Below are 16,503 nucleotides of genomic sequence, written 5' to 3' on the forward strand. Positions count from 1 at the left end.
TGCATTCAGTAAAAAAATTATCTGATGAGATTTGTAGATTTATCTCCAGTCTACTCTGATTATTATTCCGTAAAATCATGCTTGCATGATGGCGAGAGAGCGTCTACCCTGTAATCGAAGAAAGAAGTGCTTGAAAGCCAAAATAATGCGTATTCATAACTATCTTTACAATTCTATTGAGCAGTTACAGCTTACAAGTCCCACTGGAATCTGGGTACACATCCTTGAGTATATCTGTGAACATGTGGTATTGTCCATCAGAACATTTTTTGCAACCAAAGATGTATGCGGCATGGTAATATCACATCTTGGCACTATAGTTCTAGTCTAGTTGTTGCAGGCGGTTGCTGTGCTCAGTGTTTCTTTTCCCGTCGCAAACGATTTGCCACACCCGCACGTTTTCGTCGCGTTCGGGTTCTGGAAGTTGAAGCCGCCCCCGATGAGAGCGTCGCTGTAGTCCAGCTCCATTCCAAACATGAAGAGAAGGCTCTTTGGGTCGCAGACTGTAGACAATGAAAAAACTCTGCTGTTACAGTTCTGGTAGATCAGGTGCTAGATATAATAGGTTTGATCTTTAGACAAATAACCACAGTTGGTTTTGACATTGTAACTATGAACAACAGCCTGTAACCTATTTCGTTAAGGCTTATTTGGAACTTGTTATCACTTTGTATGAGTTTAATTATGCAATAGGAATGTTTAGGTCAATTAGTAGATTTACTAAATTATCAACGTAGCTACCACATCTAGACATGTAGAAAAGAAGTAGCCACGACCAAATGGTCTACCGAAAGTTCATTGTAACTATAATAGCTATTCCTTTTTTTTTCAAGGGAAAGCGATATGGTAGTTACTCCTAACAACATACATGCAGTTAAATCAAAGCGGTTACCTATTGTGAAACCATTATACTCTATGACTGAATCGTCAGGATTGGCACTTCCTCGATTTTCAAACTCCATGGTGTAAGACATGCCAGAACAACCACCTTGTTTAACACCAATCCTCAAACAGAGATCTTCATTCTTTTCCTCTCTCATTCTATTCAGATGCTTCAAGGCCTTCTCAGTCAATGAGATAGCTGGTGCAACACTACCCGACGTTGCTGCTGCTGCCGCTGCTGGAAAGTATGATCAATGATTTTAGTAAGTTAACGATGAGCAAAACTATCTAACTGGGTAGAAAACTAGATATAAGGGTAGAACATTATGATCAAACTTATGTGTTAATAGGTGCATTTTTCATATCTATAAATGTTCTCATCGGGAAGAAGAAACTCCATAATATCGCAAACAAAATATGAATGTCCCAGAGCAGGTAACTACTTTCCACCAGATATTGCAAACAGAAGCAGCATGAATCTGCTTTGCCCCAGAAGTCTAAATTGTGCAGTAAGGGTCAGGGATGGATGATCTAGTATTTTGATGGGGTCGCTCTGATGATAAACATGGTGCAGTAGCGAGGCCAACCACTAACATACTTAAATGAATTGGCACGGTAACAAGCAACTTAGGCAATGCGGGCTGGCAATATTACATCCACAATCAGGACGTTTGATGCTACAAATGCTTTTACATTCCACCAGATAAACATCTAGGAATCTTCAAGGCTACCAAGCTTGTTCTATCAACGGCATGGATAATTTTCAGCTGCCTATAAAACATAACAAAGCGTAGTGCTGCATAAAGATGAGTTCATATGCTAAACTTCTCCCAGTACGTGGCCACGTATCAATCCGGCTTCCTTTTACTGGTATTCACAAATCACTGCAAGAAATCTAAGCACGAATTGAATCCAAATCCTCCCACGCTAAAACAACCCTACCGATCCGGCTTCATTTTACTGATATTCACAAATCGAAAGAAAAAAAAAAGATTCCAGCGGGGATTCAATCGAAATCCTTCCTCTAGAAATAACCCTACTTCTTCCTATTGCATAGAGCAGCTGCTGTGTTGACCACGAACCTGGAGGTGCGGAGGCGCGGAGGGAGACGGCACGGAAGCCGCCGCCGCTGCGGGCGCCGAAGCGGATCGAGGAGGCGGGGGCGGACGAGGAGGAGACGGCGAGGTGGAGGCGCGCCGTGCCGGGGAGGCGGCCGAGGAGCGTGCCGGATGCGAGCGCCATGGTTGGATTGGGTGCGGGGAGAGAGAGACGGGAGGGGAAAGCAACGAGGACGACGACGACGAAGAAGAGGGAGGAAAGATCGTGTGGCTGGCGGGCCGCCCGGATTTTGAGCCGTCTGGGCTCCGGGCTCTCTGCAGTCCACAATTATTTTTCAAGGTGGACTTTTTGACATTTATTTATTGAAGAGAGTTTCACATGGTTTACTATTTTTAAACTCCGCTAAAAAAATACTATTTGGAAAAAATCGAATTTTCTGATTTGATTAGTGCAATAAAAGTACGATAAATCAAAGACATGCTTAGATAAGACTTTCAAAATCTATATCCCATGAATGTGAGGATTAACGTCGAGCAGCTGTGAAAGGATGGGATGGGGATGGCAACTTTGACTTTTTATGAGCCACGTTGAGAAATGCCATTGCCGTAGTTGTTGCGTGTTTGGAGTCCAAAACTTTAAGTTAGACCAAACCAAGGTTATCCTATTTTAAATTCAGTAAGCTCTTCTATAAAGATAATGTACGCTATTGGTGTACTCTCCAAAAGAAAAATCAATAAGCTTTGTGTGTGGGGAGGGGTGGAAGCACCATACAACGACTTCATGTGGTTAAATTATGCCTCGTCTAAGGTTAAATTCTTCGCTTGGCTCCTCTCTTGGGCTAGAAACCGTTCTCGGAGTCAGCTGTTGAAGAAGAAGATCCTCTTCGCATAGGAGGCCAACTGTCCCATCTGCAGCTCCCCACGTGAAATGGCCAGCCACATATTATAGTTCGTGGACAATGGACAAGCCTCCCATATCTCCACCTCTGACGGTTTCTCCCACCTCACATGCATGACGGTGAAGCAAATACCTGGCTTTGTAACTTGGGCCACGATGCTCGCTGAACAATCCACACCCCCCCTCCCCTCTTTAATCTAGCTCCCCTCCACATTCTTCTATTAGCTTGTAAACTGTGAGGGCATGCGAACATCGTTTTAAGCTTGTCATTTGGGTGAACTACTATTTGGGAGAAACCAGAATACCCATTTAAATAACAAAAGTGAGAATGCCTAGGAAGCCTATCTGGAGTTCTATCTAGGAAAGGCAAATGATAATGATCGTTTCTTCTTTCTTTGTTTAATCGCCTATAATCAATGTACATCATATACCTATGATTGATCTCATAGGAATAAGTTCTTTATTTCCACTAGCAACAACTATGAACACTTGTTTTTTAGCAACACAATGAATCAGGCTAACCCATTCACTTTCTTTTACTGGGTAGATAATTCCCAACATCAAGTAAATGTGTTACCTCTTTCCTTAACACTTCCTTCATTTTAGGTTTCAAATTTCTTTGACAATCATCAACGGGCTCGGCTCCTTCTTCCATGAATACTCGATGGATGGCTATAGTCAGGCTTATTCTCCTAAAGTCAGCCATCAAATAACCAAAGGCCTTGTGATTTGCCTTTAAGACCGTCATGATTTTAGCTTTTTGTTCATCAGAAAGATCAGTGCTAATAATAACCAGATATTTATTTCAGTCACCTAGAAATTTATACCTTAATTCTTTTGGTAATGATTTAAGCTCGGGCGGGGGTAATTCTTTGTTCCTTTTTTTTGTCAGGAACCTCGTATTCTTCATTCATAGGAGACTCAATTATAGGAGCCGTAGGAGTCGAGTCAATGTAGTTGTCTAGTTCCTTCTTTTCCAGATCTTCATAAGCTCCCCCAAGGTTTTCTCTAGAATGTCAGTGGGTGTGCCATAAAAATTGGTGCCAATTCCGCGATTGTCCTCCCTTCCTTTTCATTCCTTGTAAAACTGGCCATTTTCGGGCCCCTCTCCCCTTGAAAATTCAAAATACCAAGTTTTTCTTACAAAATAGTTGCGTTGCAAGGATTCATGCAAGACATCTTTTATTGGACGAACAGATACAACCCGCAAGGGAGAGAGATAGCGAGAGGAGGTGATATAGGTTCTTTGTCCCCCTCGATGGTGACACGGCAGTCTGTCCTGCCTCCCACGGCCCTTCATGCCCTTGGAGGTGCAATGTGCCGCAACCTCTCCCCAGCGAGAGGGTTTTCTTTATTTTTTTTTTGGTAGTTTTAGTGTCTACTCCATGATGGTGTTGCTGCTATGACATCTTGAAGTCAGAATAAGGTACTCATTGCCCTATCCTCGCCCCGATGAAGGGGCGAGTAGAGTTGTGTGTTCGACGATCCAATTTTTTTGTTGGTGGTCTGGTTACATGTTTTTTCTCTTCCGATCTACAGCTCTCATTGTTGGCGAATGTAGATGTTTCTTTAGGGCATACCCACCTTAGCAGTTAGCATGACAACTTCTCATCTGTCTACTACAAAAAAAAATTCTACTACGACAAGTTTTGTCCGACTTTGATGATGGAGGGGTGAGGACGGTGAAGAAGCCAGCTACAAAAGAATGCGGGGTTAGACTGCATAGCTAACATGAACTAACCCATAAATGTCTAAAAATTGAAGGTGTTTAAAAAAAACTATGGGGTTGTTAGCAGACCCCACGGCTTACTCTATTATTTGTAGTTATCTCTAGGTGGCCCAAGAACTTATTCTTAATTTTTATTATTTTTGGGGCTATTTGTTCATGTTAACAATTAATAGATGGTCATCCATTTCACACAAAAAATCTTTTTTGAGTGGATCAAATTTTATATTTCTTTTTATGACATGACACATTATATGAAGGTGTCTTCTTTGCATGGGTTCTATAACAAGGCCGCATTCAAATTCAGCGTAAATCTGATACAAAGATAGGTTTGGTCTCATGGCTGCGTCACCAGGAGTCCTATAAAAGAAAAAAAAACTTAAATTTCAGGAGCCCACTACCATACACCCAAAGTGACAGACCATCATCCTCACTGTAGCTTGCTAATGCTAGTCCAAATCAGGCCATGAAGCGATCCAAATCCAAAAGCACAAAGCGGATGTCAAAGGTCAAACAAAAACAAAAACAGACAGTTGTAGCATGCATCCAGACAAAACTTCGATGCTCATTCACGCTAAAAATTGTATTCATATGATAATGCAGCCTATTAATTATGCCATACTCAGTTCAAAGATATCATCACATCCCAATTCATGAACAAAAAGGGGAAAAACTCCAATCACTTGCTTTAGTTAGCTCCGCTCTACAGATTGTCTGCAAAAGGATGATGAATCCTCCAGCTCATCGCAATTGGCTGCGCATTTGTCGTCTCACGAAGCGATTTGCCTAGGAAAACGAGAATTTGCCATCACTGGAGTTGTAAATAATAACCATGTATGTATTTACTCTTCAGTGGGTTATAGGATCATTACTGGAAGGTGGCAAGTGGCGATCCTGCAGTCGTGAAGTAGTCAGCAAGATCGATATTCAGGTCATCGTACATGCTCAGGAACGGATGAGCCTGGGTGTCAGCAACAAGAGGTAGAAGAAATTGGTCAAGATCAGTGAGATAGATTTATCAAATGACGTTTTCAAAAGAATATATAAAGTGTGAAACGGGCGCAAATTTCCTTACTAATAGGGTCTGTGCAGATGACCTATCTGTAGCCTTTTTCTGGATACTGAAAATCAAGAAAGAAAATTAATAAATCAGATACTAGCCTTCTTAAAGGTGTTCAAAAAAACTGCAAATATTGCACAAGTAACACTGATTTACAAAGGGGGTTCGTTACAGAAGGACATATACCATGCAGAAATGAATGAACAGAATTCTGGTGAATACTGGTCTGATGGTGCAGATGGTGGTGGTTGGTCGACAACAGCTTCAAGAAGTTCATAAAAGCTATCACGAGAAGGATATGGGAAATTTCCAGTGGCACATTCCAGCATAACCAGGCCCAAGCTCCAGATATCACTCATATAACCATGTTTCTGCCCACTGATTCTTTCTGGCTGGCAAGAGCAGAAACTTTACATTGGTTAACTGAAACTAAAAAAGATGTGGGACATCTTTTCAAAACACACTGGAAGACATGTTTACGTAACTTAAACAGACTTCCACTCACCGCCATGTAGTTAAATGTTCCAGTAAATGTATCTCGCTGTGCAGAAGAACTAGCAATGATGGCACTAACACCAAAATCCGATATCTTTACTTCACCCCGATGATTTATTAATATATTCGACGGTTTCAGGTCTCGGTGTATAATGTGCTTCTCGTCGTGCAAATACATCAGTCCTTTCAATACCTGCACAAGAAAGTTGCAATTTTCAGTTGAAAAGGGTCTATCCGACATCCTGATATCAAAGAAACTTTATGGTTGTTTATGTGACATTTCACTGGCCTGCTTACAAATTGCAGCCAGGTAATCCTCTGGAACAGTTCTAACAGTCTTCAGGAAATCAGCCAGAGACCCACCATCCATATACTCCAAAGCAATAGAAATAACACCATTTACATAAAAGCACTGATAGCATGTGACAACATACTGGCACTGTGTTGACAAGCTTATTTTCAACTCCTGGGCAATCTGTCTGCGTATGTTTTCCTGAATATTAAGTTGTATAACCTGCAAACAGGACAAAACACCAATGAAGGTAAATACACTTTGCGACATACAGGTAAAATATCATAGAGGTTACTTGCAACTACTACTATAATTTTGCATAGAAGGAAGGTGAAGGAACCACAGATATAAACCATCCAAACATATGGTTGGGAAGTACCTTCAGAGCAGAAAACTGGCCAGTCCATTTGTGGCGCACCAGCTGCACGTTTCCACTACTGCCTTTCCCAATCACTTTGATTGAGTCTAGATCATCTATGCTCAACTGATGGTTATCCAGTGGCTCTATTGTAGTAGCCTGGAGAGGTTGAGTATGTCAACCGAGAGAATGTGAGAAACAAATTAAATGAATGAAGAGTATAATTTGTCAGCACCAGTGGTGATGCAAGAGAATCCTCACAAAAATTGGTGATACACAGCATTCTTCCACTATAACAAAGTGAGCATTCCCATTCAATCAGGATAAATAGAACAGCTCGATATACTCAATCTCACCGTTAACAAAGTGACCATTCTTTTTTGGCGGTTCTTTACACCTCAATCTCACCAAACCTTGTGAATTGTGACGCAAAGTATCATAAGCGATTTCGTCAACAAACTGCATACGGGGATATCTTCGGCTAGACCACTAGACTAGAGTAATGACCTCTGACATGCTAAAATTAGTAAATGACACAAAAAAGTTTTTCCTAAGAAAGATATTCTGAAAATGACACTACTAGCGAATAGAGATTCAGAACTTGATGAAGAAATCAAACATGGGCCAGCCTAATTACTACTGACCATGACATTTAATTTCCAGGCAGCACACGTCAATTCCAAGAACAATTCACCCATGTGTAATAAACCCAGGACCCAACCCAATCGCGATACTGGTGGAGAAAAAGATGCAATCATAATTGGGGCTCCGGGTTGTGGTTCAGTTTACCTCGCCTTCCTCGCTGTGCGAGACGATGCGGAGCCCGTCCTTGTTGACGAGCAGGTCGCCGTCCCTGAACGTCCCGCTCTGCGTCCTGTCGCCCGCCGCCGCAGCCCAGGCCAAAACCACCGCGAAATCAAATCGATCAGCACGAGCAAAAACACAACCAAGAAACAAGAAAATAACAACAGAAGGGAGAAGAGGGCGGGCAGGAGGTTACAGGAATTTGCCGATGGTGGACTCGTGGGAGGGCAGGTCGAGCTTGCCCGGCTTCTTCATCGGCGAGGCTGGACGAGATGGCCGGAGCTCTCGCTAGCTGGACTCGGAGGGGGATGGTGGAGAGAGCAGCGGGCGGTCTCGTTGCTGCTCTGCGCTGGTTGGTAGTCTTCGTCCACCTCCGTCTCGGCTCTGCCTTTTCTGGGAATTGACTTTTCCTCGCTGTCGAATTGCTGGCTATAATTATATTCCCAGGTTTAAATGGCTGCCATGACTGGCACTAGGGCACGTGCGTCTTGGGTCAACGTCTTGGACAAACATTTGCATCACAAATTCACACCCATCGGTGAGATTGATGAGGTGTAAACAACCAGTAACAAAGTGTGGTGGCAGGCAAGGTGCATAACGTTCTCATCATTTCCATTGTCAAAAACGTTGGTGAGACAAATATCGGAGATTTGTGTAAACTTGGATGTATCTATACCGAAAAGTGCTTTTAGCTCACGGGCTCCAGTGCTCTCGCTCAGTTAAAAAAAAATTAAAATATTTTTACAAGTTATAAAAAATCATGAAAATAAATATGTACATTACCATTGATACATCCCACAATCATGAAAAATCCCAATCCGAAATTCGTTTTATTTTGGCCTGGACAAAAATAACAAATTCTGATATGTTTTGGAGATTTGAAAATGACTACTCAGATCTACAATTTTGTCATTTTTGTGTAGCTCAAAATATTAAGTATTTGAAATTGATTTTTTACCCGTTTGTGGGATACATCATTGACTATGTGTGGATTTTTTTCCAGAATTTTTTACAACTCAAAACTATTATTTTTATTTTTTAAAAAAAACGAGATCACTGGTGCCCATGTGCACCAAATCTCTGTCCGTATCTATACACTTAACAGCGTTTAGATACACATTTAAATTTAGAGAATTTCGCGAAACCAATTTATGGATAGAGGTAGTAGTAGTAATAATATCGTATCTTCAACAATATATGCACATTTTAAAAATAATATATGCACATATAAAAAACAATAAGTGCAAACGAAGAGAGGCAATTTTCTAGGGTTAGCGATATGACGTGATCAAGAGGCGATTGCTTTTGTTAGAGTTGGAGGCTAGGGTCGATCACCAGTCGTTACTTTGGCTGTGTTTAACATTTGTCTACGGCGGGGCGGGGGAGGGGGGGGGGGCGGTGGAGGGGATGATGTCGCGGCGTGTTTGTGCTCTCATGTTTTGTCTCCATATGATGAAACTCAGCAAGGTACAACTCCATTAGGGAACTTATGAGTCTGTTGTCCCCCATCTCTATTTGGCTAGAGTTGGGATTAATTACCTCCTTTCCTTCTTGGCGTTAGCTTTTTAGGGATGGCGATCTCTCAAGATCATGGTCGCGGGTGATCTCTCAAGATCATTATAATTTGCCTCTTCTGGTATACATGGATGACTTCTTGGCTACAACTTCTAAAAGCTCAAGCTTTCTTCGGTGCAAGAGGCCCAGTGACGGCACCAAGTTTTTGTCACGACGCCCAGCCAAGGAATGCAAAAGCAAGATGGTGTTGATCTTTTCAAAGACTTGTGTTTATTTTCTTATTGGCCTTTTTTGTGTTATCTTTGAGTTTCATAGGATCAGGGTTTTGTTGTTAATTTTATAATAAATCAATATAGGAATCTTTGCAAAATGTTAAATTGAACTTTTTTGTATAAAATATAATGCAAAGAAATATTTCGAAACACTCGTAAGAACTCTCAGGTAAAACCAATGTTGAGGAAATCGTTTATCGGTGTCAACTCGGCCGGCCGGCGATTTGTGATTAATGAGCAAATCGGCCGAGTTTATAGGCTAATCGATGACCATCATGTAGCGATTAAACAACGGATTAATCATTGAATCGAACGATTTTTTGAACAGTGGTTCAGCAACACCACAAGTGAATTACTCCCAAACAATGGCTGGTAGTAAAATTCTTATGGACCACAATCCTCTAACTTTTTCAAATTGAAAGAGGCCTTGGGAGTGGGTGATCGATTGATGGGTGACCCTAGTTTATGGCATGTCTTTGTCGGTGTGGTGCTGAAGTGTCGTGTTTGTAGTGTTTGTCCGTATTTCTTTGTGATATCTTTGTTGGCTAGAGTGGGTGTGGTTCTGTTGTTCGGATCTTCGATAGACTTGGCTGTGGGCGTGTGTGGGTTTGATCGTGTTGTTGTAAGTTTTTATCCGATTTTATCCTAATAACTGTGGGGTTGGTCGTGTTATTGTAAGTTTATGTCTAATTTTATCCTAATAACTGGACACTCTCTTCTTAATCAAGAGATGAGGCAAAACCTTTTGCCTCCGTTAAAAAAAGAGCCTTGAAATTGACTGCTCTTGCTGCAACTATGGGTTTCTTTTTTCCATTGGAATTTGTCTGCCAATGAAAAAGTGGTATCCTGTCTCAGCATAGCGCTTTGATGTGATCCATTGTATGCATTATCATGCGTATATTTAAGAATATTCTTTTTGTGGTGAATATTTTAGGAAATTAGTTAATAACAACAACATTTTGTTAGAAATGATGGTTGATATTTAAAAAAAAACTGTGATTGTTTGAGCTAGCATGTGTATACGTTTGAGAGAAGTCCAATTTACCCCCCTAAACTCGTCTCGAAGTTCAGATTACAACCCTCAACTTTACTTTGGTTCAATCTTCAACCCTGAATTCTATAAACCGTTCGGAATTGGAACTTCTACCCTTTTTTGACATGTTTTGAACCAGTTTTTCTCGCCAGTTAGCGATTTTTCTACCTATATACTGTGCCAACTCATCAACATATAACATACACGGTACAAGAAAAACCAGCTTAATACAATGCAAGGGGTGATTCTGAACCGTTTTTAGAATTCAAGGTTGAAAGTTGAACCAAAGTAAAGTTGAGGGTTGTAATCTAAACTTTGAGACAAATTTAGGGGGGTTAATTGGACTTCTCTCTATACGTTTCGACTATCTGATTCCACCCGCAACAGGTCGCCTCACTTGCTGCCGCCAGTGCCATGCCAAACAGGGAACGTGGTAGTTTTCAGGCTAGCGACAGTGGCAGCACCATCCAAATTGGAAAGCATAAAGACGGCCGCCGCACCCACACTTTCACTGGATCACTACCGATTGAATTGCTGTGCACAATGCAAATCCCGGTTCCTGCAGAAACAGAGCACGTCGACATGATGGAATTTTTCATACAAATCCGAACCACATCACCTCCAGGAAACTCCCGTGAAAACCGCTAGGAAAACGACGGCGCACGCCCACGACAAGCGGGCACTTCTCGCCGTCGACCTCTCCCCTTCGTCCCCAGTGCTCAGATTCCACAGCAAAATCAACGGCTAGTCAAGCGAATCTGGCGTGTTGTGGTTCCTGTCACCAAATTGACAGCTCTGGACCCTGGCGGCTGTTCCAGGTCCGGCTACAAGATGCCACACTCAAGCATCACAGCAATCCCAGACCCGAGCCTGCTGAGTATACTGCTGCCCCTGCGGCCGCTCAAAACAACAGTAAAGGTTCGCGATAATCCAAAGATACGGAGATCTGATGGCGATATAGTTGAGGTGCCACGGATGTGTCAAGGTGTCATACGGAGCTGCCATCGCCAACTGACAAATGCCCATTACATGTCACTACACCAATCTGATCTACAATGACCCACAGCCTATAATACACTGTTGGAGAGGAGGGGTATGAAGAGGATGATAATCAGCGAGTGCTAAGGCGTTTCCCATCATCATGTGCCGGCGGAGGTCGGAATGGGAACCTTGCAAACCGGATCTTGAGGACTGGTGCGTCGGGTTTCCTCTCATCGAAGCTGTATTCTGCAAAACAAACATGTTGATGTTCAGTTTGTGCGACCCAGAATCGCGTATTCTTACAAGTTTCTTGGTTCTAGCAATACTTATCCCTGTTTCTTTCATGTGTTTGATACACCAATTATGAGCATACAGAGACAATACAGATTTATGTGTAAGATGTATGCATTTCCTATACTTGATTGCTCCTATTGACACTATAAAGTTTGGTGTAATTATTCTTGTAAAGGGAAACTAATGTCTCCGCTACAAGATATATGAAGGCATATAAGGTGAAAATATCGAAGCAATGAATATGTAGTACTGAAACAAAGAACCTTGTAGAGCCTTCATGGCAGTGAATGCACATTTTGCGTCGCTGAACTCCACAAAACACAGGACATAGGCCTTGTCACCACTCTGCAAGATGGAAGTGGTAGCAGGAAAAAGTGAATAACAAAATGGGGTTTACAAACATATAAGCTCAGTTTACAAGTAATATAAGGGGTCAGTGTCTCTGTGATGTATAAGTAAGGAGAGATAGCTATGTGTTCATTAGACAAGAAAATGAAGTAACTCTTTTTAGTGTAGCAAAACTTAACACGGCACTATTAAGTTGGCCCTCAGGAAGCAATGGTGCTTAGATAAAGTCTGGGAATGAACGCTACCTTCAAATATAATCAATATTTTGACATCAACGGAATTTCTGTTATTCTTATAGCTACTTAAAATCTATAAGCAGCATCATTATTTTTTCCCTAATATTCTACAGCTTCTTCAAAATATGCTACATTACAATGGCTCACATTTCAGCGTATAAACATACATTTAAAAATCTGAGTTCTCGTACAAATTTGCACAGGTACAGATTTGCAAGTGAATGGATGAACAAGCTACCAAACTGTTTAGAGTGAAGAAAAAATATGATGCATAAGGAAAAAGAAGCAAAGGACATACACGTCTGGGCTCCTTGTGCACTAGTCTGAGGTCCTTGAAGCCAACGAAAGGACGGAACAAATCTTCCAGATGAAGTTAAGGCTTGCAAAATAAAACTAACGAGGTGCAAATATATGGTGCAAATAGGGTATTGCATAGAAAGGATACGAGCTACTTCTCTCCTTGTGCAATCGGTAGGGAGACCATCAACAAAAAGAATGTTGGATTCATCTTCTGATGGCCGATCAACGATCGGAAGGGAGATGGGGCGCTCAACATCTGGAATGCTGGCACTTTTGCCAAGTGAAGAACCTCCCGAACTAAAACTGGGTCTTCCAAAGGACTAGCTCCCCGCGGAATAGATCCAGCTGGCAGTGGAACCAGGCCACCCAAAGCAGTACGACTCACTCCTGCTGGACCATCTAAACCATAAGCTCTTGACTGTAAAGGTGCCTGTGTATCAAAACAATGTGCTGTGTGACCAAAAAAACGGTATTTATTTTGTCTTGCTACTAATTGACAAATATGCTAAATTCAAGTTATCTTACATCAACTCTTGGTATAGTTGATACTCCTCGCAGAGCAGCCATTTTTTGAGCATAATAAGATTCCTCAGGTGGAAGATACCCAGGATGATGGCCCTGTGGAACTGCTAATCCAATAAAATTAGCATACGGCAACCAAATCTATGTTTGGCAGTTATGATGCAATAATAATTACTACCTCTGATCCACAATAAGTGTCGGGGTTTTAGTTCATTTTAGTTCAAATTTTGAACTAAAATCCTGACACTTATTATGGATCGAAGGGAGTATCATTTTCCAGTCTCCACATCTAAAGAGAAAGAAAAGGAAACAGAGATAAAAATAATAATAATGCATGCTATATTCTTATATATTTGTGTATAACACTGTCTATAGGTTATTTGGTTAGTCTTTCACTTGCCAGACTCAGCAATATCTACAACCTATCCAAACAAAAGCAACTGTCATGAAGAGGTGGCCACTAAGTTGACTGAACAATGGGTCTATAGTTAGCACCACAAAGTGCTTCAAAAATCACAATTCACAACTATGCATCATAACCAGATCTTATGCACAGCCTCCAACCATCAAGAGTAATTGCATATAAAAAGTACTCTCTCCGGTCTCTTTTAATCGACTCGGATTTAGCACAACTTTATACTAAATTTTAGTCAATTAAAAAAGACTGGAGGGAGTAACAATTACAATTCTCCTTGACAACTACAGATGTTGCTCTTTCCTATAAAAGTTCGATTCAAGAATGATTTCCATGGACCACATGCTGCTGGATACCACATCACATTTACACTTGCTCCCTGCGTCCCTATTTACATGGCGCACACGTCTTTCAAGGCTTAACTTGACCAAAAGAACATGAAATTTGTCCTACAAAAGTTATACGAGGACGGATGAGGACATATTTCTCATGTATTATTAGTCGAACTGATAGTCAAAGCTACATCACTTTAAACAAGAACGCCATGTAATTGTGGACGGAGCACAACATAAGCGTCTGATTCTGGGTAAGCTTACACAGTTACACCCCATCATGTTTTAGCAGACCTCATCTTCCTCAATACACTCACTGACCAGCCCCAGACCCCAAATAGCAAAATGCTCATGTTGGAACAGTGGGAAAGATATGCTTCCTTCCCAGAGACCCCTTAACATCGAACCGAAAACACTCCATGATACGGATGAGGAAGTTTTACTGAACAATGTCTACCGGAAAATACTGAAAGTTATTGCGCAGAATAGTGGGAAGGTGTGACTACAAGTCTTATACATATGCAATTGTAGCGCAGCGGCAGCCCTCCCTTGCTGTCCAATGGCCGTGCCTTCGACCGTGCACATTCGCAAAGGTAATCGGTAAATGCAGTTGCCTTGATAACCAAAACCCTAGATACGACACACGTGTATTCGGTAGAGCTCTTGAGAAAATCCATGATCCCTGGAGGTACCAATCTAGAATACACACACACTTATTCCAATCGAAAAAAATCACCAGAACAAACCACCTAAAGCACCCAGGCAAATGCCCCCTTCCCTGCAATTTACTGCCCAAAATATCACCCTACACGAACTAGCTTACGAATCCGCAGACGTCGCGACAGGCGAAGCAGGAAGCCGCAATCTGCACTCGCTTCACCCTTCATCTAGAGATTTGTCAACCCTACTGAAGACGCGGCGAGGATCGATCGCGCGGACTAGGAGACCCGGTTGCCTGGGTCTGAGGAGAGCCGGTGCGAGCGAGAAGTACCTCTGTCGTGAGAGGAGGACGGGACGTATGCGCGGTAGGGATCCGCCATGGGGCCGCGGGGAGCAGTTGCTGGGGCGGCGGTCGGCGGCGACCTCTCCGGCGCGAGCGAGCAGGCGGAGTTGGGTGGATTGGGAGCCTGGACGGACCTGACGTGCGTGCGGCTTCGTGGAGGGCTTGGGTTGTTCGGTTATCAGGACACGGCCCAGGGCCCAGTTTTTGTTAGAACCACGGCCCAGTTCTCGAAAAATAATAAAGGGGTGCAGAAGGTTTACGTGAAAGTTTTAACCCCACGTCAATACAACCATTGGAACGGTAATAGGAGAGGAGAACAACAACAATAGCGACATCAAGAGGAAATGCACATGTGATGAGGACTAGTCGTTGCAAAAGATAAAAAAGAGAAAAAAACGGTTTGGTCTACCAAATATAGAAGTAAAAAAAAACATATGTGCCCTATTAATATCTAAATCCATTAAGATTTTGTCATTACCAAGTTGATTCATAAGAACTCAGGCCTCTTTGATTCTAAGAATTTTTATTAGAAATTTAAATCCTCGGGAATTCTTCTATGATTGTTGTTTGATTCGTATGATTAAATTCTATAGGATTTCCTAAGAAATTATTTGAAAATTTAGCATCCATGTACACCTTTTTGTATCATTTTTGTCTATATTTGCTTTAGTAAGATGGAATCAACCAAATTTAAATGCATATGAAACCCTATAAAATTACAGTGAACATAACTTGTAATCATATGACTTTTCTATGCCAACATTTATAGATCTATCCAAAACATTTTATATTAGTGAACAGAGCAAGCATTCTAAACAATTTTGCCAATTAGTTTTATTTCAACTAATCTTGCATCCTGTAAATTAACAACATTCCCCGTCATTTGACGGCGCATATGTATTTCTTTTTTGACAAAGTAGGAAAATCTTTGCTCTTTGTTGGCCGTGGTTTTGCGCAATACAAGGGGTGAATTCGTTGCGGCATCGTCTATGTTTCTGGCTAACGTTGACTCAGCGGTAATGGCGGAGGCTATATCATTGAAGGAGGGTCTTCAGCTGGCTATCCAGATGGGTTGTAATTGACTGCGGGCTGAGTATGATTGTTTGGAGATTGTTGATGCTTTCAATGAGAGAGACGCCTGGTGTACTGCCCAGACGACGATTTTTGCGGAGTGCATTGACAAGATGGCAAGCATTGGTAATGTGTCGGTGGACATGTTCAGAGGGAGGCTAATCAGGTTGCTCATCGGTTGGCTCACAATTCGTGTACTAGTAAGATATCTTGTAATTGAGTCGATGAGCCTCCTAGTTTCCTCCTAGATAAACTCCTTCACGGTGTATTTTTGTGATGAACTCGAGACGGCAGGTTTCAGACGCACTCTTTTCCTCCAGGATACCTAAGAGGGCTAGCAAGTTTTTAATGAAACGGCCTGCTGACCTAATATATTTTATGTTTTTTTTTATAAAAAGTTCTACATCGTCCGATTGGACCATTGCATGCTGATCTGTGAACATATGAGTTGCAATTTGATCGCAACTAAATATTTTCCTATGGCAACTAAGCTTGCAACTAAGAAAAAAATATAATCAAACCGTTAAATTTGCTTCAGAATTTGTGCTCGTTCTAAATTGAGATACAACTCAGGTTTGGTGAGCAGAAACTTAGAATTAGACACACCC

At 41.7% G+C, this 16,503-nt stretch overlaps 3 protein-coding genes across 3 annotated transcripts; all 3 read right to left on the reverse strand.

Moving 5' to 3' along the window:
• Positions 1–147: 147 nt before the first annotated feature.
• LOC124684865 (uncharacterized protein slr1417-like) lies at positions 148–2,148 on the reverse strand. Its single transcript, XM_047219120.1, has 3 exons — positions 1,965–2,148; positions 893–1,120; positions 148–503 (listed from the first exon to the last, which is right to left on the reverse strand). The coding sequence occupies exons 1-3, from the start codon at positions 2,122–2,124 to the stop codon at positions 328–330; spliced, it is 564 nt and encodes a 187-aa protein (XP_047075076.1). The 5' UTR covers positions 2,125–2,148; the 3' UTR covers positions 148–327.
• Positions 2,149–5,105: 2,957 nt separating this feature from the next.
• On the reverse strand, positions 5,106–7,880 carry LOC124684863 (mitogen-activated protein kinase kinase 2-like). Its single transcript, XM_047219117.1, has 9 exons — positions 7,770–7,880; positions 7,559–7,643; positions 6,791–6,928; positions 6,409–6,633; positions 6,130–6,312; positions 5,811–6,016; positions 5,640–5,685; positions 5,437–5,525; positions 5,106–5,350 (listed from the first exon to the last, which is right to left on the reverse strand). The coding sequence occupies exons 1-9, from the start codon at positions 7,826–7,828 to the stop codon at positions 5,335–5,337; spliced, it is 1,047 nt and encodes a 348-aa protein (XP_047075073.1). The 5' UTR covers positions 7,829–7,880; the 3' UTR covers positions 5,106–5,334.
• Positions 7,881–11,339: 3,459 nt separating this feature from the next.
• Positions 11,340–12,845, reverse strand: LOC124703624 (RNA-binding protein 2-like; the record flags this gene model as incomplete). Its single annotated transcript, XM_047235857.1, has 4 exons — positions 11,340–11,620; positions 11,932–12,013; positions 12,551–12,612; positions 12,698–12,845. Coding segments are annotated over 4 exons (408 nt in total), but the record flags the coding sequence as incomplete, so codon positions are not given.
• Positions 12,846–16,503: the final 3,658 nt, after the last annotated feature.

Source organism: Lolium rigidum, chromosome 1, assembly GCF_022539505.1.
Source record: "Lolium rigidum isolate FL_2022 chromosome 1, APGP_CSIRO_Lrig_0.1, whole genome shotgun sequence".
Lineage (NCBI taxonomy): Eukaryota > Viridiplantae > Streptophyta > Magnoliopsida > Poales > Poaceae > Lolium > Lolium rigidum.

Excerpts from the sequence above, each read along its gene's own strand:
- LOC124684863 (XM_047219117.1), bottom strand. The coding sequence starts at position 7,828 with ATGAAGAAGCCGGGCAAGCTCGACCTGCCCTCCCACGAGTCCACCATC. Across the intron at positions 6,313-6,408 it reads TGGCTGCAATTTGTAAGCAG|GTATTGAAAGGACTGATGTA; the intron begins GCCAGTGAAATG and ends TTTCTTGTGCAG. Across the intron at positions 6,017-6,129 it reads GAACATTTAACTACATGGCG|CCAGAAAGAATCAGTGGGCA; the intron begins GTGAGTGGAAGT and ends TGCTCTTGCCAG.
- LOC124684865 (XM_047219120.1), bottom strand. The coding sequence starts at position 2,124 with ATGGCGCTCGCATCCGGCACGCTCCTCGGCCGCCTCCCCGGCACGGCG. Across the intron at positions 1,121-1,964 it reads CCGCGCCTCCGCACCTCCAG|CAGCGGCAGCAGCAGCAACG; the intron begins GTTCGTGGTCAA and ends CATACTTTCCAG. Across the intron at positions 504-892 it reads GTATAATGGTTTCACAATAG|TCTGCGACCCAAAGAGCCTT; the intron begins GTAACCGCTTTG and ends CATTGTCTACAG.